The following is a 25,657-nucleotide window of genomic DNA, read 5'->3' as shown; positions in this document are numbered from 1 at the left end:
AACATATTATTTGATTACATACTTGATAGGTTTCCTAAGATTTTTAAGATCGCATTATTACCAACAGAACTACCAGTTTCTCCACTGAGGAAGGAACTGATAATTAGCTCTAAAAAGTATTTGAAACAAAAGTTTTATTAATTTGATAGCAAGTAGTTTAATTTTTGATTAGTTTAACATGTTATCACATTTTTGCTTGATTTTTAATGAAGGAATTATATACTTTTTTGTTGTTACATTATTTATATTTTTATTATTAATTTGATTTTATTTTTTTTAAAATGCTGACAACACAGTTATTGCTTATGCACAGCTTATACACACAGCTTAATTTAAAATATTTATAATTTTATTTAAATATAATATTTTTTCATTTATTTAATTCAATGTTTCTAACTAGAGCGTGCATGTGCATACCATATTTAATTTGTGCAGGTGTGGTAGTACTAGTGGCAACGGTTGGCACTAATGTAATTTCACAACTTACATAGAACAAATTTCCCTTATTTGGTCAGTCAACTGGTGTAGCTGCAAGGCTTAATGCACCAAGGATCGAGTTCAAGTCCGGCCAGACTGAGTTACTTTTTTACACTTTAAATACTTTTCATTTATTTAATTCTACTGCTCACCTGTGATATCACAACATAGCAAATGACTACAACAGCATTTTTGGGGGAATGCGATTTTGCAAAAAGTTTTTTTGTAAATATTGTTATTTTTTAATAGTTAACAAATGCGTCTAAAAAAATATGACCTTAATCAGGCGAAATCTTGATATACTGAGGGTGATTTTGCTCTACAGCCTTACCTCTTTGACTGTTTTAGTTGAAAATTTAATGGCATCAATGCCCCCATATATAGAAGTAATCTGAACAAGTTTGTTCAAAATCAGTCCAGTAGTTCTGGTGATATAAGGTGATGCAGAGGCCAACACCAAACACACACTCATGCGCGCGTGCACACACACACACACATACACATGTATATACGAACATTAACATCCGGAAAATTTCCATCCAGTTTTTTGTGTTCCTTAGGTGTCAAAACGTCCAAAGGTGCAAAATTTTATTTCCCACTGACTCACAATACTTTGATCAACTATATGGCTTTTATTTGACTATGAATATCATTAGCAATCACGTTTTGCGCTGTTAAAAATTCTATCGTTGCATGTTGTTTTAGACATGTTGACATACCAGATGTACTCAACTCTGATACCGTAAAAATGATCAGGAGGGAGTAGGTCAACAAGTTTTGAAATATTATTAACAGGGGAATGAAAGTACAAGATGGCAGCACCTGTCGCTTTGTGCAATATTTTGTTCTCTTGTGCATTATATTTCAGCTTTCCCTTTTATAAGGCTGAACAATACAACTTACGCACTACTATCCATTTAGTCATCACCCCTTGCAACAATAAACAGATTTGGTTTCCTTTCAAAATACATATATTATCCTTTCAAAGAAACTATAAACTCTAGTACCTTTCTTTCTTTTTTGTTGATGAGAAATACTTAAATAAATCCTTTCAAAAGTTCAATTTTGAAAGGAGTTTCTGGATGCTTTTACAATCTTAATTCACTTTACCAATCAGTATTTTATGAAGTGCATCTTTTGTGTTGACATTGATATCTTTGTTTTTTACTCTTGCAATCTTCAGTCTGTCTTAGAGTGTTTCAGTGTGTGCTCTGTAGTTGCTCTGCAAACATCCAGCTGATAATCAACTTCTTCCCAGGTCCGCTGGATCATCGCAGGCATAACTGTGGTAATAGCAATGGAGATCTGTTATCTTAAATGTACATCCTTGATTTTTTTGCTGTAGACAATGTTTTTAATGTATTCCCATAGAAAAAAGTCTAGAGGTGTCAAATCTGAGCTTCTCAGAGGCCAAAGTACAGAACTGGCCCTATTGATCCAACAAGGGGAAATCTTTCAGGAGAAAGCGATCTTTCTTTTTAGGGAATCTTTCACTGAGAGCACGTCAAATGCCTAGGCTAAAGTGTGAGTGTGCACCATCTTGTTGAAACATAAGAGCAACATTACTTTCTAATTCAATTTGGTCAACTTGTGGGAAAATGTACATTTGTAGCATTTCTAAATAAACATTCCCTGTGAAGTAGGCTCATGAAAAAAGAATAGGCCGATCGCATGATAGTACATCAAACCACACCACGCTTTTTTTGGGGGGAATCTCGACGTACTCAATAATTTTCTTGGGTTTCTGAGATCCTCGTATCCTAAAATTATCGTGGTTGATACTGACATGGACATAAACATAACATGTTTTAAAAATGTTTTATCATCATCAGTGTTATTAAGCATATATTTTACTTGCAAATTCAAGATGTTTAGGACAATCCACAGGTTTAAGGTATGTAAAAAAAACCTTTTTGAGTTGGTGAATTTATAATAAATACTCATTTGATTATCTCTAGTAGTTTCTGAGATATGATTTTTTTTAAATTACTGCAACCTTTTTCGATGACCCTATATTCCAGTTTATTATTACTCACTTTATTAAAGCAATATATTCGTAATAAAAAAAAGTTTGGTTCTTGATCATCTGTTTCAGTTATCTTTTTTAATTATTTTGTTTATTAATTAATTTACTCACAGGCATACTCTGAATTATTAAGATAATCTTTTGTTGTGGTGATCAGGATGAAGGATGTAAAGGTAACAGTCAACTGCTGAGATTAAACCTAGAACTAGTTTCTTAAGAAACCAGTATGCTGACTCCTACATCAACAAACTGGCAAGTATCTAATGCATTATGGTGGAGTCAATTGTTTTGTTTTTAGTAATTGAATGTCTTTTTATGTTAAGGTCAGTGTCCGGTAATAGAATAAAGTATATCCCAAGCGGTATACTACAGAGGTCTCATGGATTAGCTTTACTTGAATTAAAAGGGAATCCACTGGTTGGCGTTGATCCACATGCATTCTCATTTTTACCTAAACTCAGGAAATTGTAAGTATTATGATTATTTTAATATAAATAATCATTTTTATAATTATTATAATAGTTAATTTTTTGTAATATATTGATTGTATTGTTATTCGTTTTCTTCATCATTGTTGTGACCACACAAATCTGAAAAAATAGAAATAGGTCTGCTGAAGACGTGAACTGAACTAAAAATGCAAAAAAATGTAAAAAAAACGTAATAAAGCTAAGATTTCAGAAAGCTATTACAATGAACTTCTGCTATAATGACTTGATCTCTTCCTGGAGAACAGGATTTCTTGTGAAGCTGCCCAAAAAGTCTCCCACCTTAGGTGAAAACAAAACATTTTTTCAATATATCCTCTGTTAATTTCTAGTCAGGAGGTGGAATTTTAGGTTGTTATGGCCTTAGGGTATTAAACATCCTTCTTTCTTCTTTCTTTCTTTTTCCTGTTTAGCCTCCGGTGACTACCGTTCAGATAATACTTCAGAGGATGAATGAGGATGATATGTATGAGTGTAAATGAAGTGTAGTCTTATACATTCTCAGTTCGACCATTCCTGAGATGTGTGGTTAATTGACCAACCCGGTGGGTTAGGGTATTAAACAGCCTGCCATAATGATTGTTTATGGCAGGAATTCATCCTCCTGGTGTGTAGATGGGCTACATCACAAATGCACAACTGTAATTTCAGATACCCACAGAATGAAAAGCCCATTGGATTCAAATCTGGTGATCTTCAAACTCAATCAACAAATCCTTGCAACCAATCCTGTGTTCAGGGAAGGTGTCATCCAGCTAGTGTCATATACCACTTGTGTACGACACTGTATGGTGGGACTCCATCTTGCATAATCCATTCTGGATGCTCTTTAATGATATCCAATGCAGACATTAGCCAATCTCTAAAAATTTGTAGGTACTTTTTGCTACCCCCACATTACCTTCAGAAAAGTATGAGCCAATGATGTGATCATTTCAGATGTCAGATTGCACCGCTACGTGATCAGACCCCTGCTCTAAGGAGGGTTCATATCGATGTCGGTTCTCCAGCAACTGGTAGCACAGATTTTGTCTGTTGACTTTACCTTTCACATAAAAATTAGAGCCTCATCAGAAAACAGTACAGAGAATAAGAAGTCTGGATTATCCTTGATCCTCTCCAAAAACCACCCATACATTTCTATCTTACAATTAGATCATCTTCTGATAAGTTTGAGGGAGTTGGAACTTGAATGGGTGAAATTTTCCATTCCAAGGATATCATGGACAATGATTTGAGGAATGTTCAGTTCCAGACCAATTTGCCAGGTCGACTTCTTTCTCCCACAGAGCTTTTTGAACTGTGTCATCAGTCCATGTTCTGATCAGGACAATATTGCTCGTCCCTTTAAATTCATTAAGTAATCTTCCCACAGTGTTACGATACTGGTTGACATTCAGGATGATGTCGATTAAACTCATTACTGACATCAAGGTTATTCATAATGTGAATAACATTAATGACCATACAACAGGATAATTTCTTTATGTTCCTCATGCAAGAGCATCATTATTTGAAACACAAAATGAAACAGAAATATTCAAATTTTGGCTACGGTGTGTGGGACATTTCAGACACTGTATATTTGACTTTTAGCTCTGGATGTTTAAGGTTTAACTGTAGGAAGATTCTATTTGTTCTAATTGTTTTATGTCAGTTTAATTCACTTTTGACCTAATCGAGAAGATTTAAGACTTTTTTATTGATTACACGGTGGTGGGGGGGGGAGAGAAATATTAATGATAAAAGAAATTACATATAAAAAAATGAACTTTTTTAAAAGTACATTGAGACTTTTAGACAACTAAAAGTCGGATTTGAAGAGTTTTTAAAAAAAAATATTTCTTCAATTTCTGCCGTTTTTTAACGTAGTAAAACTTTATTTTATTTTACATTTTTTAAGTTTTATTCTTATTTAAAATATTGTTTCTCCAATAAAGAATTCTGTCATGAAAGGAAAAGAACCTGTTTGTAAGAAATGCAAAAATGAGAAATATCTTAGTGTAAAGAAGAAAATGAAATGTAGAGAAATAATATAATCATTCCAAACACGAGTTATATTTTCTGGAAAAGGGATTATATGTTATTTTTATCCTAAGTTTGCCAGTGATTTTACACATGATAATATTTTACAATTTTACTTAATTATTATGAAGAATAGAAATAGAGATGTTTGTAATTTCTCAGATAAATTAAATACAAATGAAGATGTTCTGTATTGTATAGAAAAATAAATGAAATAAAACCATAAAATATGAGTAATAAATACTGTTAAAATGCAAAGATTTTCTTTATTGTAAATAAAGAGAAAATAAAACAAAAACAAAGTACATGTACGCAAGATTAGAAAGGTCATTTTCTGGATTAACAAGTAAATATTATATCTACACATCTGTACATACCTGTAATAAACATAATTTTAACATATCCAGTAAGAATAAATGAAAAAGAATTTTTTTATGAATGAAAGAACTTCTTAATAATTAAACGTATCAATTAAAGTTTTCCTAAATCATATTCCTGGTAGAACATAACTGAATTATTTATTCCAGTTTTATTCTCCATTTAATATAATATATTAATTACTGCATGCAGTAGCCTACCTCTACCAAACCAAAAAATAACTAATTTTACATGGGATAAAATTTTATTTCCCCATATAAAATATAATATAATCTTATTTCTTCCTTCATCTTTCATCACATAAGGAGTAATATCTAGTAAATTCTTTCATTTGAGGAGTTGTCATGTAGTGGTCTATCAAATTTTTTTTCATAGATTTTATTCATGTAAATTTTTTTCATTATCATCCATTATACAGAGTGAACAACTTAAAATCAAACCAAGTCAACTCAAACCGCAGTTCTTTGAGTTTATCTTTAATGCTCCTATATCATTGTTACTACTAGTGCCACTAATGGTTGTATATGTTACTAAACTCATCTATTGTGTCAATTGTAAATTGTTCATGCTTAAGTGCAGTATAGTTTTCTTCTTTCGATTGTGTTTTTCTAAAGTACCTTATTTTATCAAAGAAATGATTGCTATAGTGGAAGCTTATGTACGTTCTAGATTCTTTCAAGAAACACATAAAATATTTATATAAGAATTTCCAAATGCCAGTCTCTCAGCAAAGAGTACCATACACGATTCGGGTAAAAAATTGTCATACAGGGGTCGGTTTCAAACACAAAACAAAATATGGGACCGACAAAAGTTCTAACTTTTGTTAGAATTCCAGAAGTCATAGTCTATATTCAAAACAGAATTTCTGCCAGTCCAAGAAAATCTATATGTAAGTTATCACAACAAAGCACTGTAAAATACACTTCTTGCCGTAAGATTCTTCATGTTTTAAATTTGAATCTGTATCGTGTAATAATTGTTCAACTGCTTAAGAAAACAGACAAATCAAAATGTCATAATTATTGCAATTGGTTTCTCAAAAAGATTATCAATGGACAGATAGAACCGATATATTTCATATCAGATCAGGCACGATTTCATTTATCTGGACAGGTTAATTCGTACAACACCAGGTATCAGATGACTGAAAATCTTCACCAAGAAAACATCCACTTCAAGTTGAGAAGATTGGTGTACGGTATGATGTATGGAGTATGGTAATCGCGTGTAGTAAGACAATATTTTTTACCAGACTGTTAGTGCAGAAGTGTATTAAACAATTTTCAAAAAGTTTTAACCATAGTTAACAAATTTTGAAAAAGAGTACAGCTTCTTTCAAGAAGACGGAGCAACATGCTGCAATCAAACGATTTACTACCATGCATTCATGTGGCTTTTATAGAAAAACAAACTGTCAGCAGAGAGCAGTGGCCTCCTTGTTTTTCAGATTAGTGTAGTTGCAATATTTTTCTTCAGGACTGTTTGAAGGAATTTATGAATCAAATCCTCACAATGTAGATGAAGTGAAGGTGAGCGTTTAGCAAGAAATCGACAGCATTGACAACATTTTGCATCAACATTATGATCAATATGATTATCACAAAATTCCATCACTGTACAGATCACTTGCTTTGAACATCTTTTGTAAAAATATGGTAAAGATAATATGGTAAACTTTTGCTAATGTAAATGTAGAATTTAATGTTTGTTTTTATTTTTAATTTCATTCATAAACTGTTACATGTTACAACTGTCTTTTTAATCTGTAGCAGTTTGATTTTAAGTTGCTCCAATATATCTCCTACTATTTTAATCAACTGTATAATTTAGATTTTATGAAACTGAGATCTACATCCACTCACCCGTGGTTACTTCCTATCTGATCCTTCCCCTGATATTGCCTTCCTATATAAAAAATAATGTATATCTTTTTCTGGTGATTGCATCTGACCTTTAGACCATCTTACTTTTCTCTTAATTACTAAAAAAAAAAGAAGAGGATTAAGGATAAAACTTTAACATTATGCGATTTCTTTATGATATATATAACAAGATATTTTACTTAAGTTGCAAGTTTTATGTTCTCTATCCTATTAAGAAATGTTTTATAACATTTTTTGTAGTATATACATACATAAAGATTATGAATTTTATGATATTTTTTCAATGATAACTTCTGTTTGCTTTTTTCAGGATCTTGTCAGAAGCAAGGGAATTAACAGAGTTCCCAAGCTTAAATGGAACAACAGCACTGGAAATACTCCGGCTGGATCGGGCCAGTCTGTATTCTGTTCCAAGTACACTTTGTTCAACATGTCCACGTCTGAAGAGCTTGTGAGTTAATAATAAATATCATTGTAACAATGCATATATACATCTCAAGAAAATAAATAAAATAAGATGTAGAATTATTAATTTATTTATAATTTTAAATTGAAGAATCTAAATTTCATGTATTAATTATTTATTTATAAATAATTTCCATGTTAAGTCAATAGATATTGAATTGGCCAACGAATTATAGAATACTTTTATAAAAATTAAACATTTTTGTCAGAGTACTATTTTTTATTTATATGGTTGTATTGTCCATGCAGCGGTGAGGTGTGGCACTGTCTTGCCGAGAGTGGCCTTCGAATGTGATGGAGTAAATGTCATGCAGTTAAATTAGAGATATAGTTGTTAAGGGTTGGGTGGCGGAGCCATTGTTGACGGTGTGGGTGACTGTGCTACCGAGAGCATGGCAGTCCATGCAGTCATGAGCAGTGGCACTGTCTTGCTGAAGGCAATCTTCAGGTATAATTTTTATAGTGTAATTTTGTTTCTAGTAATAATGGAAACAACATACGATGTGCCTAGTACCGATCGCAAAGTGACCTTTTTTAAAACCGCACATTGATAAGCATGGAAACCCTGGTCAAGGTAAATCATCTTACCTTTCATCTACAATTTGTGACAAATTGATTGAGGTAATAGGTAGAAGTGTTGTAAAGAGTATAAAGAAAAGGAAAATCTCAAAATACTTTTCAATAATCGTTGATTGAACTCCTGATGTTACACATAATGACCAGTTACCTTTCATTCTAAGGTATGTGAATGATTCCGGATATCCTGAAGAACACTTTGTCAATTTTTTAAAAACTTAGGCCAAACAGGAAAAGAACTTGTAGATTCAGGTTTTAACCATCAGAATGATCCAGTCAATTTCGCCATTGCCCACGGGCACAAAACATGGTAAATCCAGCTCTGGTCACAATGGTACTTGTTCTTGATTGTGCAGTGCTCTTCCAAATAAAAACAATTAATTGGGCCATTATAGCCCTAAAACACCATTAGGATCACTTTACCTGCTGACACGTGGGTTTTGTATTTTTTCATGGCAGAACTCAGGTTTCCAATTCATACTTGACATTTGGGTTCTGGATAAAAATAATGAATCCATATTACATCACAAGTTATTATATGATCTAAAAGAGGAGGACTATTTTCTGCTAAAAACCACCATGTAAGTTTTGTATAAATGTGAATTTGGGTGTCTATGATTTTTAGTTGACTGTCTAAGAATCCACCTTGAACGCATGCGATAATTCATCTTAACTTGGATAATGGGTTAGACAGTACCGATACTTCATATTTATATCTGAGTTTCCCAAATTTTTATGAGTCCATCCTTGCAAATAATATCATTAATGCGACTTTGTAAAGTGTCAGTTGAAATTTCCACTGGTCTTTTGCTATAATGAAAATCTATGATAACTGTTTTGTTTTCATCCAGTTTTACCCTTTTAGCAAATAAAAATCTTAAAACATAGCATGCTGTTCTTCACTGTACACATTTTAAAATAAACAAGTTACAATAATCAAATTTCTTTTTGAACAGTTGATATTTTCTGTCAGGAATAACAACTTGAACATCAGACATGCTCAGTTTATGCTATTAAGCCAGCATTTCTCAATCTTTCAGTATTTGCAACCCAAATTTCAATGCACCCTCCCTCACATACAATAATGATGTATTTTGAGTATTTTGACGCTAAAGCTATACTTACCACCGTAATTACAAACCTTAAAAATTGCCAAGAATAAGTAAATTTATTGATATTTGGCAACACCAACTGCTGCATTGACAAAACCAGAATCGATGTGTCTCTGTTACTCTCTGTCTTACAGCCGCGAGAATGTCTGCCATAGCAGACATTCTCGCGGCTTCGTGAGAAGTTCCGATTTGTCTCGAACATTCTGGAATGTCTGCACAAATGTGTATAAATGCTGCACCTCATTTAATTCCAGCCAGTTTCAGTCGAGTCGATCCTTATATCACTATCCAATCCATCATGAATATGTAAGTTGTAATTTGTGTATTAATTGCAATTCACAGTATTAAATATTCATGGCAGTAGCTTAAAAGAATGGATACTGAAATGACATTAATTCATAACAAGGTTATTAGTGGTATAGGCAACTAGCTATTCTCAACTACAGAATTTCAATCTGATTAGTAGAATATCGTAAAACTTATCTTTCCTTAATTTATAACTTGTAAAGGTATACTCTTTTGTATACACTCAAACACTCAGTGGCGGTGAATTGGTCATAAAATACCTCCTTTTTATAGAATATTTACGCTTATACTGTGACAATTCTTTCTGACTTCAATTTTGAATTTCTTTGGTTATAGATAACCGGAGTACTTCCATTGCAAGGATTATGGTTGGGTTTCTTGATTCTTGTGTGTAACCTGTTTTAAACATTAATTTAAAAGAAAAGAAAAGTAATTACTCCTAAATTTTATAATTGCTACTAATCAACGTGGGAATCATCCGCTTGGTTTTTTATTTTTTTACATAAAATCTAATATTTCAGGAACAATTTAGTTTATAACATCTGTGTACCCAACTACTCAGGAATTATAAACCCATATTCCCTGGAATCTCAAATTTCATCGTTCAATATCAAATTTCTGATAGAATTGTTCATTAAAATACGAGTAAGTTAGATATTATTTATGTTTTTAAAAAAAATAGAAATTAAAAATTTAATATTCATATGTAATCTACTAATTTGTTCCATTGCAGTACGTTATCATGGGCAGATTATTTTTACTTTATTTTTTTTTACTTTAATATTGTAACTTTTTTAACAGTGTTCTGTTATCAGTCAATTTATTCAGTGTCTGTTAGATGTTGTGATTATTAAGCTTATCTATTATCAGGAAAACTTGTTCGACTGTACTGAAAACATTTTCAGCAATAAAAGTAATATCAATTGAAAGTGTAATTATTCAGAGTAGATTTAGATTTAAAAATGTAATTTAAAATTGAATATATGCATGTACACATTCATAACCTTTCACTATTTTTAGAAATTCTTTGTATTTATAAAAAGAGGGTGCCCCACAAAGAAACGATGAAACTTTCAGTACGTGTTCTACTGGTGAAATTAATAAAAAAAGTTTATATAAACATAGGTTTGCAAACGCTTTGTTTTCGAGTCATGGCTGGCAAAAGATTTCACCTGGATTTCAGCACTTCTTTTAAAAAGAAGTCCTACTGTAATCTTTGGAACCCAAATTAAGGAATAAATTTGGTGGTTTCTCATGTAATTTGAGCTGGGAAATATGATAAAACGGGTACCAGAAGTGTAACTCTAGTAATTTTTAACATATCCAACAAAAAACACAAAACTGTTTCCAAACACAAGTAGTTTTAGGGTTTGTTGTAAAATAGGTTTGTTAAACGACCAATAAATGCAGAAGATTTAATATCAAAACTTGTAGAAAATTTAATTTTGGGAAAAGTAATTTAAATACAACACCAGTTAAAGGTAAATAATAACTTTTAAAAATCGGGGTTTTATTGAAGCAAAACAGTCGAAAAATAAACAGAAAATCGTATTATTCTTTCAGTACCTAATAAACATTCTTTTTAAACATTTTTGAATTTATTAACATTTACGAGCGAAAGGGTTATTTCCAACGCGTTCGTTTTCTGTTGAACGCCAAGTAAAGCAAGGTGGTAATGATGAATATCGTGTGACTCAGCATATTCAGCGTAGTCCAGGCACTAGTACGAGGCAAATTTCAAGTCGCATCGATTTGTCAAAAACAAAATGACACATCCTACAGAAAAAAAATCTTCATCCTTTCCTCCTGCAGACGGTTCAAAATTTGCGGCCAACAAATTATTCCCAGCGGTTATACTTGTGTCATTGGCTTCTAGACAACGCTGATAAGGTAAATTCAATTTTATTTACTGATGTAACCACTTTCATGAAAAACTTAGTCTTCAATTCTAAAAATAGTCAATTATGGAACGAATACTGTGGAACTATTTTTCAACATAGATTTCACATTAATGTTTGGTGTGGCATTAATTATGGCAAAATTCTGGTACCATTTGTTTTCAATTAAAACCTTATATGAGGTGCACAAATTCATTTCAGGAAAAATAATTTGCCGGCTTTTTTGAAGGATGTACCTTTACAAACTATATTACAAATAATTTTCCAGTGCGATGTTGCAATGCCACATTTTTCTTTAGTAGCTAGAAATCACTTGAATGCTAATTTCTTAAATCGGATTGGATGCACTGGACCGATTGATTGACCACCACGATGGCCCGAGTTAACGCCGCTAGATTACTTAATTTGGGGCCGCATGAAAACTATAGTATACTGATAAAAAGTTAGTACTAAAGAAGAGTTATTCATTAAAACACGAAATACTATTCAATTTATAAGAAACGAAACTGAGATGATATGGAAAGCCACCGTAAATATTTTACATGGGACTGAGTGCTGTGTACATTGTGAAGGTGAGAATTTCGAACAGTTATTGTAGTTGAGGTTTGTTATACTGTTACCATTTAACATTTCATGTATTTAATTTTTTATTTTGCTATATTAAGAATAATGTTTATTAGGTACACAAAAAATAATACATTTTTCTGATTATTTTTCATCTGTTCTGCTTCAATAAAAAAAACGATTTTTTATTTACTTTTTATCGACTGTATTTACATTAATTTTCTCAGAATTAAATTCTCTACAAATTTTGTTATTAACTCTTCCGAATTTATTAGTCATTTAACAAAGCTATTGTACTACAAACCTAAAAAAACTTCTTTTTCAACACCGAATTTTATGTTTTGCCTTGGATATCTGGAGTCCCATACCTGGAGTTACTACCTGTAACTCCAGGTCTGGGACCTATTTTATCCTATTTACTAGCTCAAATTACATAAGAAACTACCGACTTTACTCCTTAATTTGAATCCCAAAAATTACAGTAAGGCTTCTTTTTATTAGAAGAGCTGAAAATCTGGGTAAAAATCTTTTGCTAGGCCTAACTCGGAAACAAAGCGTTTCCAGACCTATGTTTATATAAACCTTTTCATTATTTTCTCCAGTAGAACACGTCCTGAAAGGTACTCCGTTAATTTGTGGGACCTTGTGAATATTTATATTTATTTTTTTTATTACAGGGATATTAAGTCAAATAATTTGAGTAAAGTTCCTGATTTGGGCGGATGCAGAGATCTTAGAGTTCTGTAAGTTAATTATTAAATTTGTGTACCATTTTTATTTATTTATTTATTAATGCTTATAAATATTTATATATTTTTTTAAATATTATCAGAAATCTCATGTTAATATAAATTTTGATTAATGTATTTTAAATATGAATTTGATTTATATTTAAAATATAAATGATTCCACGTGACCGAACTTTAATAGCCACAGTTTATCAAAAGCAATACTATGTTATTATATACCCAATTCTGTTTCATAACATTGTTAATTTTATAATTTTTCCTTATTAGTCTTCAAAAGTAAAAATGAACCCGAATGAATGAAGTAAAATAAAATTGAAGTTTTTACTTAAATTTTTATCATGTTATTGAATTACGATATATGTTTTATATCAGTAAAACCAGTCCCATTTCAACCTACCCTATGTTTGGAATATGTAAAACAAATTGTTAGAGATGTAGGATGTAGAAGGTATACCGAAATAAAACGACTAGCACTAGATAGGGAATCTTGGAGAGCTGCATCAAACCAGTCAAATGGCTGAAGACAAAAAAAAAACAATTTGAAAAAAATAAAATATATCTAAACTATTTAAAAGTTTACTATAATGAATATAAAATAGGTTATAAAATCAAATGATTCTTTACTTTGTGTTTTGTTTTTAATTACTGCGTGCCGAAGATGCTTTTTTTTGTATAAGTATAACCGAAGGTTCAAAATCCTCAATATTCAGAAGATAACTTTACAGTAATAATGGATGAAGCAGGCATATCAATATTCAGTAAAAATGCATTCTTTGAAAGCATTGGAGTACATATAAAATTCTACTATCTCGATTATTGTTCCTAGATGTTCAACCTTAACCCACCGGTTTGGTCTAGTGATGGTCTTCCCAATTCAGCTGATTTGGAAGTCGAGAATTCCAGCGTTCAAGTCCTAGTAAAGCCAGTTACTTTTATACTGATTTGATTACTAGATCGTGGATATCGTTGTTCTCTGGTGGTTGGGTTTCAATTAACCACACATTTCAGAAACGGTTGAACTGAGACTGTAAAAGACTACACTTCATTTACACATACATATCATCTTCATTCATTCTCTGAAGTAATACCTGAACGATAATTCGGCGGTGGTTAAACAGGAAAAAGAAAAAAAAAGTTTAACCTTCAACTGGTGAGGTGACGTCAAATGGCATGCGTCTGGTCGCTACGTACACCCTCACCATTGATCGCATAATGAAACGTGCTTTGTAGTAGCTGAATCTATTCTAGTTATAGTTAGATTGCCGTGCACTAAGGGTTTTTATACAGTCTGTTTTTTCTCAAGCGAGTGTCCGATGTCAAACTGACGTGTGCTCACCATTTATGTAAGAACGGTTTCTTTTCGTAAAACGTTAAAATAATGCGGATTATTACTTAAATATAAATTTCTTTGCGTTTAGTTGTTTCAATTTTATTAGCAAATCGTATTAATTTTTTCCAGTGTAAAAATGAACGCGAATGATCAGAATTTCGAAGAAGCAATTCTTCGTGAACTGGATGGATGGGAAAACGAGGGTTGGATATTGATGAACCAATTACAAGTCAAAATAGGGAACAAAATGCAAATGATAGTCAAGAACGGGCTAAAGATTGAAATCGAGGGGTGGATGCCATAGGAAATGAGGAAAAGACTGTTGATCGGAATGATTGCACATAATATATTACGAACTGGTAACAGGCATAATATTCGAAATGAAAGTGAAATTGGAGGGAATAAACTATTTTCGGACGATATTTTACATTTTATTTTGGAGTGGACAAACAAAAACCGGTTTCTTGAGAAGAAGATACAAAAATCCAAATATCATTGAACCGAATGACCTCGATATTGTTGAATTGAAACCACTTATAGGAAACTGCTTCTTACAGCAATGTAACTGCGAAAGCATCAACTCAATTTTTTTTACCCTATGGCAGAGGCCAAGAAATCTTTCGATTGGTAATGTCAAAAATGCGATTTTGTGTTACTGTTCTAATATTTGACAATTCTGAAACAAGAGTTCAGACGAAAACCACTGAAAAGGCACCTTTGTATACAAAAGTATTTAACGTTTTTATTCCTAACTGTCAGCGCATTTACTCCATTAGTTCAAATGCTTGCGTAGATGAAATGTTAGTCCCGTTCCGCGGCAGATGCGCATTCAAATTGTTTATGCTAAAAAAAAAAAAAAAAAACCAAATAAAAACGGACTAAAATTTATGTGTTTTACAGACTCGAACTAGTTATTTATATAACGCATACATTTACAGCGGTAAGGATTCTGATGGAATTGGATTATCAGAAGAAAAAATTTTTCTAAACCAACACAGTCCGCAATTCGACTAGGAAAACGCTTTTATGGCTCATATAGAAATATAACTGGGGAAAATTGGTTTTCATCAATTGACTTGGTTGAAAAACCGGGAGGTAAAGGGCTAACTTGTTGGTAAAAGAAAACGATAAATCCCAGCTGAATTTCTCCCCGACAAAAAACCAAAAATTGAGGAAAGTTTATACGGCTTTACTAAACAAATGACCTTGATTTCTTATGTACCAAAACGTAACAGAGCAGTAAAACTTATTAGTCATACGTATAATAACAAAGGTGATGACCATAAAAATTATATGCCTCAGATTATATCTTACTATAATGCCACAAAAAAATGGTGTTAATGGTTTAGACAAGATGTCTAGTAATTTTGTATTCAACGTACAAAGAGGTGGCCATGGTTTTGTTCTACAGATCAATTGATACTTATGCAGTGAATTCCTATATCGCTTACCAATCGTAAGACATGCAAGTTTTATGACAGACGCTTTGACAATTTGAGTGTAGTGGCAATGAAGTTAGTTTCAGCCCTTACAACGCCAAGATTCTATAATAAAAGAATTTCTCAAGTTATAAGAATTTCATTAAAAAGAATTTTTAAATTGCAAGAATCTGAGGTACTTCCAACAACTTCCGGAAGGCTGCAAGATCGAAAGACATGCAGTATATGCCCTGCAAAAAAAAAAGAAGAAACGGACATCGTATTTGTGCTTTGAATGTAAAAACCCTTCATGTTTAGTATGTCTGCAAAAGATTTGCACGAACTGCTATGAAGACTAAACTACAATTTTTTTTTAATACTTTATTGTTATTATATCGTATTATATTTACCGGTTTTTTTTAATATAATATTAATAAAATATAATTGTATGATTTCAAATCATAATGAAATGAAAAAAGCAAAAGAAACACAAACTCGAAATTACGATATCCAAATTCTTTGTTTGTTCTTATTTTTATTACTTTTTTAATATTGGTTCTCCTTCTTTGGGATTACAAGACCAAATTCCTCGGATTCAAAATCATGTGAGTCTTTTTTTCCGTCAATTCCTTTGAAATTACAGACAATCATGTAACAATGGAAAAGGCTGTAAATCAGAATGAGTTCAGCCGCCAATGTTATCACATTTTCTTGGAGAGACCACCAAAGTAATCTATGAGGGCAGTGAATGTTGAGTATTCTCCAGAGTTGAAGAGAAAATGTGTGTTGCCATTAGTTTATTTTCCTATACGGATTTAATCTGTTATGACGGTGTATGTTACGTATTTTCTGTGGTTTTAAAGAGGGAATGTGTGTTTACTTTATTTAATTATTTTGATTAGATAGTTACGGAATTAACCTGTGAGGGTGATTAGGAGTATGCCGTTTGAATTTAACAGATTTTCAATAATTTTTTTGCGTCACTATTTTTGAAGTTGATGATTTTTAGTGTATAATAACTACCCTCCGTGTAATTGCCGAAAAATATTTTTTTATATTTGTAAAAATGTTTTTTCTTGGGAAATTAACTATTTTCTTACTTTCAGACAGGTAATACAGTAATTTTTGTCACTTTTTCCACGAGCTATAGCATTCTTATTTTACATCATATACAGGTCAAAAAGGGCTTTCTGGAAAGAATAAAGATGGAACTTCATCTTTGTGTACTCAAATTTCATTTTGTTACGTAGACAAATTTTGTAATTTTTACTGAAATTACGTTTACAAATTGAGGTTATTTCAGATTTTGGACCCAAAAAAAATAATAAAAGGCTTAGGGAAGTTTTGGCGAGCATTGTTTTTTAATAAAGGATATGCGGTAACAGTCCAATTTTTTTTATAAGTATTCCTAGTACCTAAAAATTAAAAGGTAAAAAACAGGCCTGTTACCCTAACAAACGTTAAGGGATGTCAGAATGACGTCACCTCACCAACTGAAGGTTAAGTAGTTAGGATTCATCGGCACATTCTTTATAAGACTGTGGTTCTGCGCTGTATCCATTCATACAAACCCAATGATATGCTTCTTCTTCTCAAACTTGTTATCACACAACTAATTCCACAATTACTGAAATATTCAGTGAATCATCACCAGTTATTGAAATATGTTATAATTAAAATCACCACGTTGTAATTAAAATTACCCAAAGTTCACTTCTCTACCAAAATGCAGCAGTGTTAGTTTTCGATACTGATGTACGTGAGTTATAAGCTTATGTGGAAAAAAAACGCATAAAGTAAGTGAGTTGGTAGGTCTGACTTTGTTTTGTTACCGGGAGTGAAAAAAGCTGACAACATATTTTTTGGACTTTCCTGCCACACGGCTAAAGTCGCGTTTCAGGGAAATTTTAAAACTGTGGGTAGTTTCTGATTCACGGGTTACACTCATAACTTTAATTTAAAATATTTAAAAATAATATTTTTTTTTGTTTATTTAATTCTATGATTCTAAATAAAGCTCGCATGCATACCGTATTTAATTTTTATGGATGTTGTGGTACTAGCGACAACAGTAAGCACTAACTAAACTATGTAATTTCACAACTTACATAGAACAAATTTCACTTGTTTGGCCGGCAGAATGGTGTAGCCGCGAGGCTTAACGCACCGAGTCGACCGGGCAATCGAGTTCGACACCCACCCAAATCATGTTACTTTTTTACACTTTAAATATTATTCATTTATTTAATTTTACTGCTCACCGGTGACGTCACAACACAACAGTAGTTAGAGCATTTTTTTTGGGTGGGGGTGTAATTTTTGCAAAAAAAGTTTTGGGCGAGTATTGTTATTTTTTAATCGTTAAAAAATGCGCCTAAGAAAAATATGACTTTAATTAGGCAACATCTCGAGATAATGATGGTGAGCTTGCTCTTCAGCCTTGCCCCTCCTTCACCTATTAAGTTGAAAATTTAATTGTATAATGCCCCATATGTAGAAGTAATCTGACCAAATTTGGTCAAAATCGGTCCAGTAGTTCTTGAGATATAAAGTGATTCAGAGGCCAATACTAAACACACATACATATAACATTAACATCTAGAAAATTTCCATCTGGTTTTTTGGGTTCATTAGGTGTCAAGACATCAAGATTTAGTGAAAACCACATATACCCAAATTGGATCGGTTACAATACTTTTCCTTCTAGAGCTATAGCGCTATCTAGATGGGAAAGTAAAATGAAGTTGAAACACTGCTGCTTTGCCAAGAATAAAAGAATTACTGGCAATTCAGACTTTTTAGATATAGCAGAGGCATTGGATTGTTCAATACCTTCTCGAGGTCACTATTTTGAAAGGAATGGTTGTAATTTTTAAATAAGGCATTAATTTATTACTTTAACATCATCCAAGAAAAGTTGAAACACTGCTGCTTTGCCAAGAATAAAAGAATTACTGGCAATTCAGACTTTTTAGATATAGCAGAGGCATTGGATTGTTCAATACCTTCTCGAGGTCACTATTTTGAAAGGAATGGTTGTAATTTTTAAATAAGGCATTAATTTATTACTTTAACATCATCCAAGAAAAGTTGAAACACTGCTGCTTTGCCAAGAATAAAAGAATTACTGGCAATTCAGACTTTTTAGATATAGCAGAGGCATTGGATTGTTCAATACCTTCTCGAGGTCACTATTTTGAAAGGAATGGTTGTAATTTTTAAATAAGGCATTAATTTATTACTTTAACATCATCCAAGAAAAGTTGAAACACTGCTGCTTTGCCAAGAATAAAAGTATTACTGGCAATTCAGACTTTTTAGATATAGCAGAGGCATTGGATTGTTCAATACCTTCTCGAGGTCACTATTTTGAAAGGAATGGTTGTAATTTTTAAATAAGGCATTAATTTATTACTTTAACATCATCCAAGAAAAGTTGAAACACTGCTGCTTTGCCAAGAATAAAAGAATTACTGGCAATTCAGACTTTTTAGATATAGCAGAGGCATTGGATTGTTCAATACCTTCTCGAGGTCACTATTTTGAAAGGAATGGTTGTAATTTTTAAATAAGGCATTAATTTATTACTTTAACATCATCCAAGAAAAGTTGAAACACTGCTGCTTTGCCAAGAATAAAAGAATTACTGGCAATTCAGACTTTTTAGATATAGCAGAGGCATTGGATTGTTCAATACCTTCTCGAGGTCACTATTTTGAAAGGAATGGTTGTAATTTTTAAATAAGGCATTAATTTATTACTTTAACATCATCCAAGAAAAGTTGAAACACTGCTGCTTTGCCAAGAATAAAAGTATTACTGGCAATTCAGACTTTTTAGATATAGCAGAGGCATTGGATTGTTCAATACCTTCTCGAGGTCACTATTTTGAAAGGAATGGTTGTAATTTTTAAATAAGGCATTAATTTATTACTTTAACATCATCCAAGAAAAGTTGAAACACTGCTGCTTTGCCAAGAATAAAAGAATTACTGGCAATTCAGACTTTTTAGATATAGCAGAGGCATTGGATTGTTCAATACCTTCTCGAGGTCACTATTTTGAAAGGAATGGTTGTAATTTTTAAATAAGGCATTAATTTATTACTTTAACATCATCCAAGAAAAGTTGAAACACTGCTGCTTTGCCAAGAATAAAAGAATTACTGGCAATTCAGACTTTTTAGATATAGCAGAGGCATTGGATTGTTCAATACCTTCTCGAGGTCACTATTTTGAAAGGAATGGTTGTAATTTTTAAATAAGGCATTAATTTATTACTTAAACATCATCCAAGAACTTTGCATTACATCCTTGTTTAAAGAAATAGTAATTTTCTGGAAATCACTTGAAGGTGGTAAGTGTATACAGAAATATGGTTATTCTACTTGTAATTTAAATATAGTTTTTATTTAATATACTCATTCTAATTTTTTTCAAATTGGACAAGCCAGTTTCAAGAAATTAACTTTTGAAGTTTTTCAATATAGAAATTGCATCTATCTTGCAAAATTTGTTTGCAACTTAGTTTTCGACTAAGGCCCATTTTTTTAATTCTTTTGTTTTCAATTAAAAATCTAACTTAAACTTATAATGTAACATTTGCAAATATGAATTTACTACTTTTGATTACTTACACGAATTAAAAAAATAATAGGAATGTAGTAAATAAATTTATAAATATCTATGTAATAACCAGCTCTTTTTGGTCTGAAAATAATAAAAAGGTAGGCTACTGATTACATTAACGGAACGGAGCTTACTGAAAGAGAGAAAGCGAGATATTTCACAATTCCCTTCCAGCTAAATCTTCTTCGGTCCCTCCCATGCCAATTATCATTTAAAATGCTTCCATTCTTCTTCCATCTTTCTTCCTTACTATTTATATTGTTTATCAATGGCTTTAACAATTTTTATCATCTAACCTGCAATATATATTTTCATTTATGAAGCTCCTATATTATCATGTATGTTTATCTTATTATTTATGTTTTAGCGATTTGGCCGGTAATAGAATAACATCGCTTGAAGGTAAATTGTTTAAAGGATTAAATCAGTTACATGATCTTCTACTTTCACATAATTTAATAACAAAAGTACCAAGAGATGCATTTCACGGTTTAACTCGACTTCAAGTATTGTAAGTTTTTATTATAAACATTATTTTTAAGTAAAAATGTACTTAGTATACCTGTTATTTATTAGTCGTACCAAATAACAAAGATTATTCTTACATTTACTATCGATCAACTGATGAAATTAAATTAATTACCTTTGTGACGAAGCACATTTGTTGGCAACAAGAGTCGGTAGATGAATCTGTTCAGTGATGGTTACTTAAACATGAAAGTTGTCACTGGTAGTCCTATTGGTTGATAAATGCATGGTGTGATCAGTTTTTTACGACCAGAAAGACATGGTGCCTCCTTGATCCATTGTTGATAATTTGTTTAATTTAATAATGTTATAATCAATAATGGTGTAAGCGAGTAGTTTACTCATTCATTCATAAGAAAAAATAAAGAAGGCATTTTCAAACTAAAAAAGTGATGGCTGCAGTGTTTTGGGATCATAAAGAAATTTTAGTGATAGAATTTTTGATAGCCAACTCCCAATAAAATAGAAGTTCACTATGAAATTCTGTAGAATCTATATTGATAATCTAAAATGAACGGTGCAGAAAGTTCACAAAGATTGTCGTTTTGTATAACAATCTATTTTACAGGTTGTATAAAGGCAGTTCGTGTGAGATGTTTTTACCGACCCTCTACCAGACTTGTGCTGAGTGATTACATCTCTTCTCAAGTTCAAGGTCTGGCCGGTTACTTAGCACATTTGAGATTAAAAAGGGGCCCATGGATCGTACAAATAACTGACTGGATACCCTGGTAGCAGAAATTTTCAAAGAGGCCAACAAAAACTGGCCTAGCAACAATAAACATCTATATTAACCCCACTAATTAATACTTGTGTTACGTGCACATCTATCGACCGTTGTGTTCAGATTTGGTAAAGTAATAAATGGAATAGAATAAAATAATATGAACGTGGGTAACAGTTGTGTGAATAATGTTGATATTTATTTATTGTGCACAAGCCAATTTGTAGTGAGGTTGGATTTGTCCTGTTATTAATAATTATTTTTTCATTAATTAAATAATTAAATTTATTTATAGATCTTGTCAGGTAATAAAAATAATAATAGAATGAAAAGCATTCACTAAACATTAACTAAAACAAAAAGGCTTGTCAATTAATATTTGTGACAGAGTAACTCTCATGAAACATTCGAATGAGTTTTGCCTCATAAGATTTAACACGTTTTTTATAATATTATACATTATTATTTGACTTAATTATTTAATTACAATTCAAAATTATACTTTCTGAAGAAGGCTTTTTTATAAATGATTTGCATGCAATAAAAAATTTAAGACTTTTTTTTCTTTTAAAAATTTCCTACAGCTCAAAAGCTAATGGAAGATGATATAAATACCTCATTAATTTGTTTAAATACTCAGCTTGAATACTTCATGATGAAGCAGTAATGTTTTTCCTTTTATCCTGATATTTCTGGATTTAAAGCCTGTTCAGAGATTGCAGTTTTCAAACAGTATAAAAATCATTTCTTTTTCTGTCATAAAAAATAGAGCAAATACAGTTGCGTATACTTTATTATGTGTTTCTTGCATGAATAAACAGATAGATAATTTCATTGATCTCTGATTGATTTAATTTGATTTCTGTTATTTGGTAATTGAAATAATATGATGAAATAAATACCAGATAGGCTAAAAGTCAGATTTCCGTAATCAGTTGTTAACAGCCCTCGAAGATTTTGACAAAATCGAAGGCTCTGAGGTTGAAATCTAGTAAAAGTAATTTTATTTTATTTAGATTTGAGTATTAGACAGTGGGTACCACCATTGCACTTTTTGGTTGTTCAATTAACTGTACATCTCAGGAATGGTCAGCATGAGTCTATAATACTAAACCTGTCATCATTATCATCATCTCACTTGGCCATGGGGTAGGTTTTTATTCCAAAGTTGAACATGTTAGGAGTAGAAAAAAAATTCTAGCGCAGTTTTGCACAAGAAAGACTGACTTTTTGTTATTTTATTTTGTATATTTTTTGTAATATTTTTTTTGCATGAGAAATATACAAAGCATAAATTAAGTGAGAAAACTAAAGAGGTATCTTTTTTTATTTAATATTTTAATATATATTTATTGATTTTAAGAAAATTAAATTATTATAATTATAATTTCATAAAATAATTATGAATAACAAATGGACATTACAGACAAGCATCAAAATTAAACTACTAAACACAATTTCAGATATACTACTACAGCATATCTAGATTTCAATGAAATTGATCTAATAGTTTTAGATATTTTTTAGCCGTATACATGAATGATATTTTTGTAACCTTCATTCCTCAAAACATAAATAAAATTCATTTTCACCATCCAATCCGACCATACGATCAAAAAAATACCTCAAATTGATGTTACGTTCTCTGTTGTTGACATTAAATTGAGCATAACTCAGCAACGACTAAACCAGTTTAGTTTATTTATCCGCTAATGGTTTACGTATCAAAAAAGTTGTCTACCACTCTGTTATATTAAAAGAAAAAAAAATTATAAATCTGGACGTTAAACATATAAATAAATATAGAACTTACATAATATAAAAAAAAATGAATTAAACATCGCTATGAACGTAATCCATTCAGTTTTCCCTTTCTTATTGGAAGCAAATACGTTAGCAAGTTGCTTTCTTCTTTAGTGATTTTCTTTTTTCAAAAAAATTTACCTCGCAGCTTACGTGAAAGCATCGATTAACAAAAAAAAATTCAAACCGTAATTTTTTTAAAAATACAATCTATATAAATAAAAATGAAAATGTTCGTTTGTTCAAAATCTTAAACCTCTGAAAGTTCTTCCACTGATTGCTTTGAAATTTTAATACAACGTTGCATTCGAATACGCGCATGTTTTTATATACCTAAGATGTCACCTCTTTGACAGGTAAAAACATGTATTTTTTTTTTAAACAGCGCTATCTGTTAAAATGGAAAAAAGGCGGAAAACGTAGAAAAATAAATGGAAAGGGGAAAGAGGAAACGAAAATGAGGAAAAGTGAAGTGAGAGAGGAAAGGGAAAGGGGAAATGTGGAAGGGAAAGGAAAAATGGTAAAATTAAAACTGGAAAAGGAGAAAGGGTAAAAGGGAAAAACAGAAAGGTTAAATTTTGTGAAGTTCCATAATGTTCTTGTCATTGAGAGATTCAAATCTATTCAATTCTAGCAATAGCAAAGCATATTGCTTCGCTATACATATATAATCTGCTAGTACATATATAAAAAATAAAAACACTAAATGACAGTTGAAGTTGCCTGTATATTTAAAAATATTCGTTCTCCTGGTTATCAAACATTTTCAGAGATCGGGAAAGACAAGTGTCACAAGGCTTACTCAGGCTTCTTTATCTTCAATAAAAAAGATCCAAAGTTCTCCAAACTTACGGATGCGTTCCCATGCTCGCGCTTAGGTACAAGAGATAATAATAATTTACAATATATAAAATATTAATGGGAATATTTTTCGTAAATTAACTACATATAATAAATTAATTATTACATTATGAACAACTAATAAAATTAAAAATTTGAAAAACCCATTAAGCCGTTTTGAAGAAACATATCTACTGCAGTGCCCTCTGGCGGCTTATAACCATAAAACTAATCTAAGAACTTGCTCTGAGGTGAAACATATGTAACGAAAAAACCGATCCAGTAGTTTTTGAGGTAAATGGTATCAAACTCAATGATAAGTAGCACAGAAACCTCATATTCGAACGTCATGTTGACCTCACACCAGGGTGTGAGGTCAACATGACGTTCGAATTGTTGTCAGGACAACAATTTGGCGCTCGAACCTGTGGTCATGTTTTTTAAGATGAACATGTGTTTCTAGTTATATTTACAAGCTGAAAGAGTGGATTTACTGCAAAATATATACTAAAACACGGGTTTGAGATGCTTCCAAAATTACAAGTAACCAACAGGTAAAATGACGTTCGAATATGAGGGTCTCTTTTCACGGGTTTATTTGAATACATTAAACTACTTTTAATGATGAATGTGTGTTCACATTAAATTTGCATGTTGAAACAGTTGATTTACTGAAAAATTCATAATAAAACATATGTTTTAACTGCAAACAGCATGATTAATTTTAAATATATGATGAAAGTAATGATGGGTCATCATTACTTTCAGCGATATATGTTATATCATTGATCATTATTTAATGCATACAGTGATCGTTACTTACGGTTCAAACTTGATAATCTAACAGCTACTCGGTTAACGCTGTAAATGTATAATGATGTTCTGTCATCATTACTTTCAGCGAAAGCGGGTGTTGTGGAGTTTGTTATAAGCGGGTGGGGTTTGTTATAGTTGTAATAGCTAATTATCGACAGCTGTTGTTATTTTATTTATATAATACGTAAGAAACGGGATTTTTCAAGTAAACCTTTCATTAAATTAAAAAAAAGGGCGTATCTCGAAAACGGTGCGTCCTAGGCCATTTTTAACGCATTTTTAAAAGGCTTTACCCAAAAGGGGTATGCGACCACCCAAAACGATTGGTTCTATTTCCATGCATCTAGGTCCAACCGTTCTCGAGATACTAGCGCGAGCGAAATTCGCAATGTCAATTCACCTCAAAGCCACTTTTCACTATCATTTTTTCGATAAATCTACTTCTTCATCTTGTAAATTTAAGAAAAACTGTGATGAGATTCTGCATCAAACGGTCATCATCACTTTCAGCAAAAACAAAGTGTAACATCATTTGTCAATGATTCTTTTTATTGTTAATGTTCCTTCAGATATAAAGCCGCAAAATACAGTAAATTTATCAATAACACACATCGCTGAAA

The 25,657-nt window shown here is 31.6% G+C and overlaps 1 protein-coding gene across 1 annotated transcript in view; it reads left to right on the top strand.

Moving 5' to 3' along the window:
• rk (G-protein coupled receptor rickets) overlaps positions 1–25,657 on the top strand; it is a 354,008-nt gene that overhangs the window by 302,503 nt on the left and 25,848 nt on the right. The window contains exons 9-12 of the mRNA XM_075378867.1: positions 2,827–2,970; positions 7,591–7,731; positions 12,879–12,944; positions 20,694–20,837. Coding sequence (XP_075234982.1) covers positions 2,827–2,970; positions 7,591–7,731; positions 12,879–12,944; positions 20,694–20,837 — 495 coding nt within the window. The remainder of the gene's footprint in view (positions 1–2,826; positions 2,971–7,590; positions 7,732–12,878; positions 12,945–20,693; positions 20,838–25,657) is intronic.

The sequence above is a fragment of the Lycorma delicatula genome, chromosome 11 (assembly GCF_047948215.1).
Source record: "Lycorma delicatula isolate Av1 chromosome 11, ASM4794821v1, whole genome shotgun sequence".
Taxonomy (NCBI): Eukaryota; Metazoa; Arthropoda; class Insecta; order Hemiptera; family Fulgoridae; genus Lycorma; species Lycorma delicatula.
Note: the sequence above shows the minus strand (reverse complement) of the source record. Positions and strands in the feature narration are given on the sequence as shown.